General features: G+C 48.9%; 5 protein-coding genes across 8 annotated transcripts in view; 3 read left to right on the top strand and 2 right to left on the bottom strand.

Moving 5' to 3' along the window:
* The first annotated feature begins 110 nt into the window (after positions 1 to 110).
* Positions 111 to 2,131, top strand: LOC125956739 (phosphoglucomutase). The gene is made up of 2 exons (XM_049688917.1): positions 111 to 267; positions 335 to 2,131. The coding sequence occupies exons 1-2, from the start codon at positions 199 to 201 to the stop codon at positions 1,940 to 1,942; spliced, it is 1,677 nt and encodes a 558-aa protein (XP_049544874.1). The 5' UTR covers positions 111 to 198; the 3' UTR covers positions 1,943 to 2,131.
* A 225-nt stretch (positions 2,132 to 2,356) lies between these two features.
* LOC125956771 (optineurin-like) lies at positions 2,357 to 3,373 on the top strand. The gene is made up of 3 exons (XM_049688964.1): positions 2,357 to 2,665; positions 2,735 to 3,075; positions 3,151 to 3,373. Exons 1-3 carry the CDS (start codon positions 2,570 to 2,572, stop codon positions 3,329 to 3,331), a joined length of 618 nt encoding a protein of 205 aa, XP_049544921.1. The 5' UTR covers positions 2,357 to 2,569; the 3' UTR covers positions 3,332 to 3,373.
* A 224-nt stretch (positions 3,374 to 3,597) lies between these two features.
* LOC125956773 (protein lin-7 homolog C) lies at positions 3,598 to 5,164 on the top strand. Its single transcript, XM_049688966.1, has 2 exons — positions 3,598 to 3,857; positions 3,939 to 5,164. Exons 1-2 carry the CDS (start codon positions 3,821 to 3,823, stop codon positions 4,493 to 4,495), a joined length of 594 nt encoding a protein of 197 aa, XP_049544923.1. The 5' UTR covers positions 3,598 to 3,820; the 3' UTR covers positions 4,496 to 5,164.
* LOC125956749 (actin-related protein 6) lies at positions 4,804 to 6,705 on the bottom strand. The gene is made up of 4 exons (XM_049688929.1): positions 6,442 to 6,705; positions 5,372 to 6,382; positions 5,134 to 5,305; positions 4,804 to 4,944 (listed from the first exon to the last, which is right to left on the bottom strand). Exons 1-3 carry the CDS (start codon positions 6,519 to 6,521, stop codon positions 5,176 to 5,178), a joined length of 1,221 nt encoding a protein of 406 aa, XP_049544886.1. The 5' UTR covers positions 6,522 to 6,705; the 3' UTR covers positions 4,804 to 4,944; positions 5,134 to 5,175.
* Positions 6,706 to 10,572: 3,867 nt separating this feature from the next.
* LOC125956722 (protein nervous wreck) overlaps positions 10,573 to 13,315 on the bottom strand; it is an 8,477-nt gene continuing 5,734 nt past the window's right edge. For 3 of the 4 annotated variants that reach the window (XM_049688846.1, XM_049688847.1, XM_049688849.1), the window contains one exon: positions 10,573 to 13,198. In XM_049688846.1, the coding sequence (XP_049544803.1) occupies positions 12,380 to 13,198 (819 nt within the window). In that variant the 3' untranslated portion in view covers positions 10,573 to 12,379. The remainder of the gene's footprint in view (positions 13,199 to 13,315) is intronic. The other variant, XM_049688848.1, reaches the window with a different exon arrangement.

Here is a 13,315-nt window from a genome sequence, read left to right as displayed (position 1 = left end):
GGTCGTTTGGAGGTCGATTTAAAAAAAGCAAAAACAGCTCGACATAAAGGAACTTTTTGAAATTCCGAGCAGTTTTTGCTCGAATTTTGTGTGTGTTTTATTTAGTTTAGGGTTCGGCTCAAAAAATTATTTGTAATTTCGTTATTTCTCGTCTCGCGCTCGCCTCGATCAATTATTCGCTATTTCGCGACTCGCAAAATGATCGAATCCGTTCCGACGACCCCGTTCGAGGGCCAAAAACCCGGCACTAGCGGTCTGCGGAAAAAGGTAACTTTCGTTCCTCGGACTCCTGTTTTTAGTCCGCTCTGGACTACAATTCCCAGTTCCGCCGTAGGTGAAGGAGTTTACGCAGAAAAACTACACGGAGAACTTCGTCCAATGCATCCTGGACGCGAACGGAGCGGCCCTCGCCGGATCTACGCTCGTCGTTGGAGGCGACGGTCGGTATTTCTGCAAAGAAGCCTGCGAACTGATCGTGAAACTGTGCGCCGGGAATGGGGTGCGCCGGCTGCTCGTCGGCCAGAACGGGATCCTCTCGACCCCGGCCGTTTCCAGCCTGATCCGGCGCCACAAGGCCCTGGGGGGTATCGTGCTGACCGCGTCGCACAATCCCGGCGGTCCGGAGAACGATTTTGGCATCAAGTTCAACTGCGAAAACGGGGGCCCAGCCCCGGATGCCTTCACCAACAAGATCTACGCGCTGTCCGGCGAGATCAAGCAGTACAAGCTGGCCCAGGTGGCCGTCGATATCTCGAAGCCCGGTGTAACGAATGCCGAGGTTGCCGGGAACCCCTTCACCGTCGAGGTGATCGATTCGGTGGCCGATTACGTTACGCTGATGAAGGAGATCTTTGATTTCGAGCGGCTGAGGGACTTTGTAAGTGGTAAATCGCGACCGGGCGGTCAACCGCTGAAGATGCGTATCGATTCCATGAACGGCGTAACGGGAAGCTACGTGAACGAGATCTTCATCAACTGTCTTGGTGCATCGACGGATGGGGTCGTGCACACGACTCCACTGCCGGATTTCGGTGGTCTTCATCCCGATCCCAACCTGACGTACGCCAAGGATCTGGTGGATACGGTACGGGCCGGTGATTACGACATCGGAGCAGCGTTCGACGGTGACGGCGATCGTAATATGATCATTGGCCGGAAGGCATTCTTCGTGACGCCGAGCGATTCGCTGGCCGTCATCGCCCACTACCTCGAGTGCATTCCGTACTTCAAGCGTCACGGTGTACAGGGTCTGGCGCGCAGCATGCCCACCGCTTCGGCCGTCGATCGAGTGGCGGAAGCACTGGGCAAGGAGATGTTCGAGGTACCGACGGGCTGGAAGTACTTCGGTAATCTGATGGATGCCGGGCGGTTGTGCCTGTGCGGTGAGGAAAGCTTCGGTACCGGTTCGAACCACATCCGAGAGAAGGATGGTGTCTGGGCGGTACTGGCCTGGCTGTCGATCATGTCGCACACGGGCAAAAGCATCGAGGAGATCTGCGTCGAACACTGGAGGCGCTACGGGCGTAACTACTTTACGCGCTACGACTACGAAGAGTGCGATCTGGCACCGTGCAATGAGATGATGGCCACGCTCGAGAAGACCATCACCGATCCGGCCTTCGTTGGCCGAGAGCTGAGCGCCGGTGGAAAGACGTACAAGGTGAAGCTGGGCGATAACTTTAGCTACAACGATCCGATCGATAAGTCCGTTTCGACGAAGCAAGGTCTACGGATTGTGTTCACCGATGGTAGCCGTGTGGTGATGCGCCTCAGCGGTACCGGCAGCTCCGGTGCCACGGTTCGCCTGTATATCGATTCGTACGAGAAGGAGAATGTGCTCGGCAGCGCATCGGAGATGTTGAAGCCACTGATTGACATCGCACTCGAGGTGTCCAAACTGCCCAGCTACACCGGTCGCAATGCCCCGACCGTTATCACGTAAGCCGTGTCTCGTGCCGATGTCCTCGCGCAAGGAATCCTTACTTCGAGTTACCCGATAGTACACACACGTACGAGAACGCGGCAGTGTGCATTTCGATGTTTTGTTGTTCTATAATCTAGGATTGTTTTTGATTGATATTAATGTTAGCGTGCACAGCCAATAAAGTTGAATTTGTTTTTCGAAAAGTGACGACACGGTCATGGTCTCTCATACTCAGCAGACTCCTCTCTACTCGGTGGCGCAGGGCACAATGGCATCCACAACCACGACCGCTACTCAATAGGGCTGGGTGGTGATACCTTATCGATGGAAACAAATCAAAACACGCTTATCACGGTTGTCGTCAACAGGCGACAATTTTCCAAAACATCTAATCCCCAACCACCCCACACAAAGCTAACGGCGGCCGGTCGCAGCAGCATATCGCTGCACATTCCGCCTATCTTTGCCCCGATCGTCCTAGCCGGGCTGAAGCATGATAAAAGATAAGTTTTGGAGCTCGTGGAGCTTCAGTCTGGTATCGGCACGGCAGGTCGAGGCTGTGTTCCGGTATCGATACAGAGGTCTCTTTTGAACGAAACCTTTTGTGTCCGGAGAAATCGCGAATTTAAAGGGTCCGACGACATCATGGAACCCGTGTTAAGTGACTACGAACAGCGTATCCGAGACCTGGAGAGTACCAATCGGGCCCTAAGGGACAAGCTGTCGGAACATGATAAATTGGTAAGCCCTAGACCTCGCGGCGCCTACGAAAGTTAGCATTTAAGCAACATTCTCCCGTGCCCCGAACAGCGCAAAGTCTACATCGAGGACCTGAACGGTATGAAGGGTTCACTAGGGAATCTACAGGACTTGCTGATGAAGTGTCGGGCCGACATTATGTGCCACGAGATGCTTATGGTCGTGGATGAGGAAGATGGCACCGGACAGCCAACAGAAGGCAGCACAAGTAGTGGAAACAGTAGTGCGGAAGTGGTATCGCTTCAGGCGCAGCTAGAAATCTGCAAAAGTGATTTGACCGAACAGCGGGCCGCTTATCAGGAGCTGTTGATTGAGAAAAACCGTATCACGTCCGAACTGCAGCTGTTGCTCCAAAAGAACCACCAACTGTCGGTACACAATGCTCAAACGATGTAGGTAGTGGGATGGAATGAGATGTCCAACTTCCGTCTAACCCGGTCCCTCCTGTTTCCCTATCCTCTACACAGCCGAGACCAGCCATTACAGAGCACGCGACCCAGACCGTTGGAAGGGAACAGCAAGCTCTACGGTTCGTCGCCTGCCGGTTTTGAGCGCCACATTGAACCTTGCCCGCACTGCAATAACGTTTTCGGGGATTTCATGACGCTGGAAACGCACATTAAAGATTGTCCCGGACTTGATTACTGACCACCGATAGCAAACTGATAACCTGTGTGTGAGGTAGGTTTTATGGCGCGATAACAATAAAAGGACTTAGCTCTCTTCGGGTGCGAATGCAATCAGGCGTGCTACCGTTTCAAACCGTTTCCGAATTCCTGGCAAAAAATAACAGTGAAACTGAAAATTTAAAGCGCGCTTCAACTCAACCTGGGTCGAAAAACGGGTCGCAGGCGAACTAGTGTCGTTTCATCTTACGTCGCACTCACTCCTACAGCCCGTGTGTGCGTGTGTGTGCGTGCGTGAGCCCTAGGAAAATTGTTGACCAAATTTTCGTGATTTCGTGAAGGATATTTTTAGCAGAACTCTGAAAACGTGAAAGGGTGCAACACGAAGGCGCTGGGCATAATAATAAACATATTGCCGCCCACCATCTGGTGTTTCTGCGTGCGAATTAAGCTCGTCAGAAGCGTGTTCCAGCGTTTTCTCGTAGCGTAAACAAAACGCAAACCAACAATCATGGCAAACGTCTGTGAACCTCTCACGCTGGCCAAAGGTAAAAGCAGGCCGCTGGAAGTCCTTTTTCCCCCGTCCTTCGTCCCCCCATCACCATTAACCGCGGTCTCTCCCTTTGCAGATGTGAAGCGATCGATAGAGCTGCTGGAAAAGCTACAGATGAGTGGGGAAGTTCCGGCCACCAAGCTGGCGGCCCTACAGAAAGTGCTGCAGAGCGATTTTCTGAATGCGGTCCGGGAGGTTTACGAGCACGTCTACGAGACGGTCGATATTCAGGGTTCGCTCGATGTGCGTGCGTCGGCCACGGCAAAGGCGACGATCGCGGCGTTTGCCGCCAGTGAGGGTCACGCCCATCCGCGCGTTGTGGAGCTGCCAAAGACGGACGAAGGGCTCGGGTTCAACGTGATGGGTGGCAAGGAACAGAATTCGCCGATCTACATTTCCCGCATCATTCCGGGCGGTGTGGCCGATCGGCACGGTGGGCTGAAGCGTGGCGATCAGCTGCTATCGGTGAACGGTGTGTCGGTGGAGGGCGAAAACCACGAGAAGGCTGTGGAGCTGCTGAAGCAAGCGGTCGGTTCGGTGAAGCTCGTCGTCCGTTACACACCGAAGGTGCTGGAGGAGATGGAGTTGCGTTTCGATAAGCAACGAGCCGCCCGAAGACGTCAGCAGTACTAAGCAGGCGGGTCGCGGCCGTCGTTTCCCCGTTTTGTAATCCCCATGGAAACGTTTCGTTAAGCCAAACACTACTCCGCAGCGTGCTGCGATTGTGGGGCTCCCCGCACCGCGCGGGACAGCTGGTGTAAATCGTAACGTGTGTATGTGTTCGTGTTCATGTTATTTGTGTGTTCCCCCTCCCGGACAACCGATTCTCATTACTCTGCGATACCGGAGTAAAAAGCTGGAGGCATCTTATTCGTATAAAAAAGTGGGGATCGAAGATCGTTATTTAATCTAGTACACACTTGTCCGCTCTGTATTGTAAACCACATCTCTGGCACGCATCCTGCATGAGGCATCTGTTTCGTCCACTATCGCCACACCCTAGTGCATTTGCGTTGATGGATCCTTTCATTCTCTAGCATCGGAGAAACGCCAGGGCCTGCTAATCACGCGCTGATAGCTCCCTTAGAAAAAGAAACAGAAACATGCCACTAGTAAGATGGTTCTGCCACTAAGTAACAGTTCTGCCGAACCCTGATGGCCATTGCTCGTGCACATCGTGCGATGCTGCACCACCCGTGGCACCGTTTTGTCCAAAGCCACAAACACAGAAACAAATAGGAATCGTAATAAAGTAATTCGCCCTGACTTACCTGACAAACCACGATCTGCGTGCCCTATCGTTTCCTTCTGCGCTAGCTCTCGTACTTCTCCACCAGATGCTTCGTGCCGTACTCCTCGTACTGGTTGCGGCTCATACAGGACTTTAGGAAGCTGAGAGACTGCGAATACTGTTTACCACCCTGCCAGGCGTACGTTATAGGGCTGCGGTACAGTGAAAGAAACGATAGTTAGTGTTACGTTACGTGGCAGCTGCTGGCCGCTGCTTACTTCTTTGGCACCAACACATTCACTTCGTACTCGTCTGGAGCTAACGCTCGTACATCCTTCTCCACTCGCGTCTGCATGCCCGGGAAAAGTGCACACCCACCGCACACGAGTATGTTGGCGAACAGATGTGGCCGAGTTTCTTCAGGGCAGGCATTGATCGCGTCAACGATCGCTTCCGGGATTCCCATCTGCTGTATACCGACGTCCGATGGATGGAACAGTATCTCCGGGATAACGAATCGCTCATTACCTAACCGGATCGCTTGCAACTCTTCTCCTCCTTCGACAGCTTCCGATGGTTGTTCGTTGGGTTTCCGTAGAAAGCCTCGCCTGATCTGCGTATAATCCGGAAGCATATAATCCCTCACAATCGTATTGTCCGGGAAGCGCTTCCGGGCGATGCGCATATCTTCCACAAAGTTCTGCGACACGAAGCAGCTATCCTCTTTCACCTGATTAATGACGTGCGATTCGTCCATCACGTTCAGCTGCCGGTACGAGATGATCTCCTTCAGGTGGTTCGTCAACAGCTTGCCACCGACATCGATCCGTCGAATCGCTTCCCGTACCTTGGTCCCCTTGATGAAGGGAACGATGTGAGTAAAACTGAACCCCGTCTCGACCACCACACAGCACAGGGGTTTCTTGCGGTCCATCGTCTCAGGACCATGTGTGTAGTTGAAGGCCGCTAAATCAACCGCCGTAGCTTTGCAGACCGCATCACAGTCATACTCTTCGTACAGGATTTCTAGCATGGCCTCCTGGATGGAACCAAAGTTGAATAGAGCCTCTGTGATCAGCAGTGGTGTTTCGGAAAATTGAACCGGATAGCACTCGGAGCTGAAGAAGTAGTCCCACACCGTTTTCTGCACATCCCAGTTCACGAGGTAGCCCCGTTGGAAGCACAGGATGTAAAACAGGCCCGACACATCGCGACACTCGTCGATCTGGTTGCCAACGAAAGGCCGTCGGCGCTCGGACTTGGCTTTTGTTATACAGTTGAGGATCGTTCTATAAAAAAGCAAGCGGTGAATGTGCGTCGCTAGCAGAAACTTACTTTCCGAACCTACTTTGGTTCGTCCTCATCCGACATTCCCAGTTTCGCGTAGAAGGCACCATTATCAAGGATAAAAACATTTCCGTCGCCCATTTTCCACTGCGAGGGAAGCTTCTCGGTTTCTGCAAGATTTCTCGGCGTCGCCCCGTGCGCTCTTCTTCTTCAATAAGGATTTTCCCCTGCACAGACTCCTGAGCCTTCGCCAGTTACTGAGAATATGGTCTACTAAGGCCACATGCCGTAATTGTCGGAGTATATATGAATATCTTGCCGTGATAATGACTGGAAGGAGAAATTGATCGTTAGTGTAACAGATCCTAGCAGAATCACGAACCTAGAAACTTGCCGGCCGGTTTCCGGTGGGTATGCAGGACACCCGGATTTCGGGCGCAGAATCCTATACTCTCCACAGTTGATTGTAAGTTGGTTTATTGGTTTCCGGAGGGTATAAAAGGATCTAGAATCATTTTGTGTGTCTCTCTGGAACTCGGCGAAGAAGGATATCAACAAATACTGGCAACAAACTCACTGGATGACATCCCTTTTTATGCTTTTCGGGTTACTGTTTATAGTATGAGAAAATCTTTTTTTCTGACCGTAGTCGGGCGCGTTGGTATTGAACACATTCCTGAAGGGTTTTCACCACAAAAGTAACCATCTCACCAACTCACCAAAAACGTTGCTGCAGAGGAAGTTAAAATTAAAAAAAACGGTTGGAAATAGACTTTTTTTACCCCAAAGTTTTCGCGGTTTTGCACTTTTCCGGGAGAGGAAAAAACGCCGATCGCTGGGGATGATTAATTAATCATAATCGGAAAATACCAAAATAAAAAAAACGGTGAACCTCTTACTAAAAAAATAACAAACCAAATACGTGCAGCGGTAAAACGGAAGAATAGCCCCCGTGAACTTCTCGCTTAACTGTCATTGTGAGATTTCGCCGCTATATGTTGGCAACCCTACTAAAAAGTCAACCTACCAAATGCGCCAGAAAGAGAAAGACCAAACTTTGAAAGAACGGCACAACAATAGCTCACCACAGGCGAATTTAAAGTAGGGGCGAAGATTTTTGAAAACTCAAATTCAAATCCAACGGGCACGCAGCAACATACTCGACGTGTAAATTATGATTCTTTTGGAAAAAACCCACTATTAACACCTGCTATCACGTGAGTGTTGTTTTGTTCACGGGATTAAGACTACAAAACATAAATCAAGGTATTAGCAGAGGGATGAGGAGGCATTTTATGCAATAGACTTTTGTTTATCATTACAGAAGTGTTTTCCAATCCCTCCCCGTCCTTCTAAGTATCCTTATTTTCGTTTTAAAGTTTTCCTCACCGTCAACCAAAGCTCTTGTAGAACGGTGTTGCGCTTCAGCATCGAGTATAGCGGGGCTAGCAGCTGCTGGTTGGACGCAGTGTTCCAGCTAAAGCGCATGCTCCCATCGTTTTTCCATTTTGTCGGAATACAATAAATAGAGTTGAAATTATTACTATTAACTCCATGAGGAACGCTCCACATGATCATCGTTGCGCATGCTATGTTTACCAACAAAGCGACCGTGCTGTGAAAGAACGGCAGAGCGTAATATGATTATCTCTTTCACTCCAGTGGTTTAAGCATGCGCTATGCCGTTCATACATTTAGTACGTTTGGGACGAAACAGCTGATCGATAAGTGAGCCCTTTCTCTTTCTTTTCTAGCTACATCTCTTTCTGTCATGTTGAATTTTATCGTTTTAGGAACGTATACAAGGGTGGGTTGAAAAGTCGGCGATAATTAAAATGAACTTTCGCCCGAAAAAAACGATAAAAAGTTCACGGGGGCTATTCTTCCGTTTTGCCCGTGCAGCTACCCCCCTCTGCCTATACCAAGATCAGCGGTAAAACGGAAGAATAGCCCCCGTGAACTTCTCGCTTAACTGTCATTCTGGGATTTCGCCGCTATATGTTGGCAACCCTGCAAAAAAGTCAACCTAACAAATGCGCCAGAAAGAGAAAGACCAAACTTTGAAAGAACGGTACAACAATAGCTCACCACAGGCGAATTTAAAGTAGGGGCGAAGATTTTTCAAAACTCAAATTCAAATCCAACGGGCACCCAGCAACATACACGACGTGTAAATTATGATTCTTTTGGAAAAAACCCACTATTAACACCTGCTATCACGTGAGTGTTGTTTTGTTCACGGGATTAAGACTACAAAACATAAATTAAGGTATTAGCAGAGGGATGAGGAGGCATTTTATGCAATAGACTTTTGTTTATCATTTCAGAAGTGTTTTCCAGTCCCTCCCCGTCCTTCTAAATATCCTAATTTTCGATTTAAAGTTTTCCACCACCGTCAACCAAAGCTCTTGTAGAACGGTGTTGCGCTTCAGCATCGAGTAAAGCGGAGCTAGCAGCTGCTGGTTGGACGCAGTGTTCCAGCTTAAGCGCATGCTCCCATCGCTTTTCTATTTTGTCGGAATACAATGAATAGAGTTATTATTACAATTAATTCCATGAGGAACGCTCCACATGATCATCGTTGCGCATGCTTTGTTTACCAACAAAGCGACCATGCTGTGAAAGAACGGCAGAGCGTAATATGATTATCTCTCTCACTCCAGTGGTTTAAGCATGCGCTATGTCGTTCATACATTTAGTACGTTTGGGACGAAACAGCTGATCGATAAGTGAGCCCTTTCTCTTTCTTTTCTAGCTACATCTCTTTCTGTCATGTTGAATTTTATCGTTTTAGGAACGTATACAAGGGTGGGTTGAAAAGTCGGCGATAATTAAAATGAACTTTCGCCCGATAAAAACGATAAAAAGTTCACGGGGGCTATTCTTCCGTTTTGCCAGATCAGCCAAAAGGCCCAGGAACAGCGAAAAAGGATTCAGTTTAGCACTTTCATAGGTTTATTTCGTGATAGAATTAAATACAATCATACTAGCAATCAGAGGAATATCAACACAAGAAATTAAAACTTAACACGATTTCTTCATTTTCCCTAATATACTTGTGATGAGACTACATATTGAGTTCGGTAGTTTGTTTGTTCGCTTGCGCGCGCCTTATCCACGAACGATCCTCTACGCGCAATGGAAAGGGCGCCATTAGTATACGAAGGGAACGATGTAACACAAAACCCAAGAGGCGAAACATCATACGAGTACATCAGTTTTGAACAAGGCGCTATTAACGATTGGAATAGTGTTTTTCGCAACATATTAGCTAAACAGTATTGCTACAATGGATGTACATAGGGGAATGTGTGATCCCCGAGGACTAAGAATATAGAGGAATGACCGACTGCAGCCTACGCAGCCCGCAGGTAATTTGTAAGTACAGCTCGACTAGGTAATGCGTATAATTGTCTTGAGATTGTTTTGTCTTACTTTCATTGATTCATAGCTAATTATAGCGCCCCGCGGCGGGACTGACTTGTATGCTGGAAAGCGTGCACCAGGATATAGATTGCTGAACGGAGAATAGGCTCAGAATGGGATCAATACCCTTTCCTAGTGCCCCTTCCGACACGAAGCGCCAAAAACCACTCTCAATGTCATCATTACACTCTAACTACAACGGGTTAAACGAGATAACCGAAACGAAACAAGGCCAGGACTGTCCGAAACGAACAAACTCAAAGAAACAGGATTCAGGCAGAACGCGGTTAGTGTAGGTGATACGCCGATTTTTGTGGGTACACATTGCACATGGAACTTGTGATTCCGAAACACATGTTACATTACCATGGCACATATACCTGTGAAACTCTCTTAACCGTACTGCTAATTGGGGTTTTCTCTTGCTGGGGTTTCCCTGCCAATACTACCGATATCCTCGCTTATCTACATTCACGAGCAGCCTCGCTACGGTGGCAGCAGAGCATATGTAAGGAGCACGTGTGCGTGAGGATACTTGGCATTCACACTCAAAAGAGGGAGTCAGTACCATCCTTCGGTGCAGACGTCCTTGGCTCGCTGATATTGTGCGTATGTGATTGTTTGTATGTGTTTGTGTGCTTGGTAAGTGTGATTAGAAGGATGACTGGATGTCGCACATACAGGCTGCTAGATGATATAGGCTAGGCGTAGTAGGCGTTTGGATAATAGAATTTGCTATTGAACGAAAGCTGCCTAACTGCCATTCGGTGCCAGTACCTTGGTCTTAATGGCTGCTCCCATATTATGTGTACGCTCATTTTTGCACCCTGAATATTACATTCGTTTTGGCTGCTCCACAGCAAATGGCTCTACGATTCGATTGAAACTAGAACAGTTCAACAAACTAATGAAATATTTTGATTTTACGCATGTCGCAGCAAGTGGTGGCTTTGGCCACACAGTTTGAGGGTTTTTTCTTTCTATTTCATTTTCTTTTACACCGGTATATGAGACGAAAAATGAAAACTGCTAGTGAATATGGCGTTTGAAGAGTTTTTAACGATGAACAGTCTGAGAGGGCATTATGGTTACGGTTGAAGAAACGATACTACTAAACTCGGGGTTCTCGTATGGAACAACGCACTGCAATGGAGGCTACGGCATTATTGTACGCACTTGTGTGAAACACCATGTAACTGTTTCTGCCGAAACATTCCGGAGTTTTTTTTAGTTCAATGATATTGTAGTATGTAGTAATGCTTTTCGTTATCTTGCTAATGAGTACATTGTTGATTTACTGTGAATTCTCATAATTTAGGAGTGTCGTGTTGGCTACTTATTCGCTGGATCCCCAATTGATTGCCCCTTCACAACTTCCTGGCTAATGCCGGTATGAGAAGGGCGTAGATTGTTTAGAACTAATTGTTTTAAATAACGTTTCATGGGACACTCTTATTCTTCGTTTTACTTCAAGGTAACGCGTAAATATAGGCAATAGGATTACGATTAGTTTGCTATACGCACGACTGCTATGGTACAATGGGGTTAGCTCAACTCGGGTTCAATTGGCTTTTGGTGTGAGTACTTGCCTTGCTTTGCTTACATTTAGCATTGTTTCAATTCTCCATATTTATTCTACTCTTCCCGTGACTCCGGCAAACGATCAAGCGATCGAACATTCCTTATTGATGAGTTGTTCAATAGCTGAACAGCATAATCCATCTAGAGCTGTGGGATGATGCAGTGAGAAGGGTATCAGTGAGTGTGGCGGGGTAGTGGGAAGGAGTAGGATTCCATCTTCTACACGGCCATTCGTGCCCGTTGTGCCCAGGAGCGCGGAAGTGATATGTTAAAACTTACATTTCAAATCAGTCCGGAACACATTGGCGGATTGCTATGCGATTTAGTGGCCAACCAAAAGCCCGTTAAGCTATCACGTTCACATAAAACTCAACGCCCCGCTTGAACCCGGGTCCTAATGGGTTGCTGCTATCACAACAATGTAATGCATTACTAAATTACTGCGTTGCACCATCCTAGAAGTGTAGTACCTTGTATGGTTTTTTGGGAGAACTTATTGCTCTAAATGTAAAACTCTCTCTCCGCCTTTCGACCCGATTCGAGTAAACGGTGACAACGGCGATGGTTACTACGACGACGACAACGATGTGTCCGGGAGAATAATATGGGCATGTGCCAGGGGAGGAGTGTAGCTCAAGATATGGGCTACTAGAAAAAGTTCGCGGGAAAGGAACACAAATCACATACACATGGACAAACACATACACACATACAGATACTGTTATGTAAAGACACACGAACGTGATCGCGATTCTAATGAAGAATCGCTCCAAAATGGCGTCCCCCCGTTATCCTCTGTGATTGTAATGGCAACAGATTGTACTACGCCCATATCACTTAACCTCCCATTTTCCAAAGAACTTATGCTGAAGCTGCACGAATACTGTCTGCTGATGGTCCTGTGGTTTCCGATTTCCAATCTACTCCCTAGCTGCACCCCTCGATCGATCGATCACTCATACGCAAGCGTCCCAGTGCCCAGAGCGATGCACTTATGCGTTCGATTCCTTCAAGTTTTGTAGCCTCGCCAGCTGGTGCGGTTCCAACTCTTCCGGTATGCTTGCCCGGCCACCGACAACTTGCTTCGGAATCTCCGGTTGACTGCCGCTGTCGCCATCGCCAGCACCGCCACCACCTCCGCCGCCGCCGCCAAATGCATCATCGAAGTTGGCCGCAAAGTTCGCCTCAAAGTTAGCCTCAAAGTTGGCCCCGAACGGATCAACGGGATCTTCGATCGGAACTACCCCAGCGGCTGCCTCCTGCTCGATACCGGGCAGTTCCGGTTCGGTTCGTGTGCGTTCCGGTTTTTTAACCGAGCCCGCCTTCTGTTTCGTAGCAGGTACGTTGGTCGGTTTCGGTGCGGTGGCCGGTTTCTCCGGTGTCCGGTTGAGGGAGGTGGGCTTTTCCGGTTTCGGTGGTGAAGGAGGTTTGGCCGGTTTCGCCGGTTTCGGAGGGGAAGCTTTCTCCGGTGCCGGCGGTGGTGGTGGTGGCGGTTGCTGTGGATGCTCAACGGTTGATCCATCCTGAGATTTCTTTTTATTGCTCAGCTCCTGCTTTTCCTGTTCCTGCTTCTCGACGATCTCGTCCAGCTGCTCGTCCGACTCGGCCGCTGCTGCTGCTGCTGGAGCAGGATCCTCATCCGGGACGAACTTCTTGTTCGCATCCTCGTGCATCGGTGTAGCGGCCGTTACAATGATCTGAGCAAAGTTGAGCTGATTGCTATCGCTGCTGCTAGCAGTAGCTGCTGCGGCTACGGCTGCTTTCGCCCCTTGCTGTCGAGATTCCTCCTCGATAGTAGCTGCCTCCTCGGCCTGGACAGCGGCGATCGAATCGAAAGAGAAAACGAAACATTTATCAGTACACACAGCAGATCGCATCGCATCTGAGGGTCGCACAAAAAACACTCAGCTACACTTCTGCAACATGCT

This window comes from Anopheles darlingi, chromosome 3, assembly GCF_943734745.1.
Source record: "Anopheles darlingi chromosome 3, idAnoDarlMG_H_01, whole genome shotgun sequence".
NCBI classification, from domain to species: Eukaryota; Metazoa; Arthropoda; class Insecta; order Diptera; family Culicidae; genus Anopheles; species Anopheles darlingi.
This window is presented reverse-complemented; position numbering and strand designations above follow the sequence as displayed.

What these genes read in the sequence shown, in the direction of transcription:
- LOC125956739 (XM_049688917.1), top strand. Translation starts at nt 199, where the DNA reads ATGATCGAATCCGTTCCGACGACCCCGTTCGAGGGCCAAAAACCCGGC. An exon ending in CTAGCGGTCTGCGGAAAAAG is followed by an intron (nt 268 to 334) that starts GTAACTTTCGTT and finishes GTTCCGCCGTAG; the next exon opens with GTGAAGGAGTTTACGCAGAA.
- LOC125956771 (XM_049688964.1), top strand. Translation starts at nt 2,570, where the DNA reads ATGGAACCCGTGTTAAGTGACTACGAACAGCGTATCCGAGACCTGGAG. An exon ending in TGTCGGAACATGATAAATTG is followed by an intron (nt 2,666 to 2,734) that starts GTAAGCCCTAGA and finishes TGCCCCGAACAG; the next exon opens with CGCAAAGTCTACATCGAGGA. An exon ending in GTACACAATGCTCAAACGAT is followed by an intron (nt 3,076 to 3,150) that starts GTAGGTAGTGGG and finishes TCCTCTACACAG; the next exon opens with CCGAGACCAGCCATTACAGA.
- LOC125956773 (XM_049688966.1), top strand. Translation starts at nt 3,821, where the DNA reads ATGGCAAACGTCTGTGAACCTCTCACGCTGGCCAAAG. An exon ending in ACCTCTCACGCTGGCCAAAG is followed by an intron (nt 3,858 to 3,938) that starts GTAAAAGCAGGC and finishes CTCCCTTTGCAG; the next exon opens with ATGTGAAGCGATCGATAGAG.
- LOC125956749 (XM_049688929.1), bottom strand. Translation starts at nt 6,521, where the DNA reads ATGGGCGACGGAAATGTTTTTATCCTTGATAATGGTGCCTTCTACGCG. An exon ending in TCGGATGAGGACGAACCAAA is followed by an intron (nt 6,383 to 6,441) that starts GTAGGTTCGGAA and finishes GCTTTTTTATAG; the next exon opens with AACGATCCTCAACTGTATAA. An exon ending in AATGTGTTGGTGCCAAAGAA is followed by an intron (nt 5,306 to 5,371) that starts GTAAGCAGCGGC and finishes ACTGTACCGCAG; the next exon opens with CCCTATAACGTACGCCTGGC.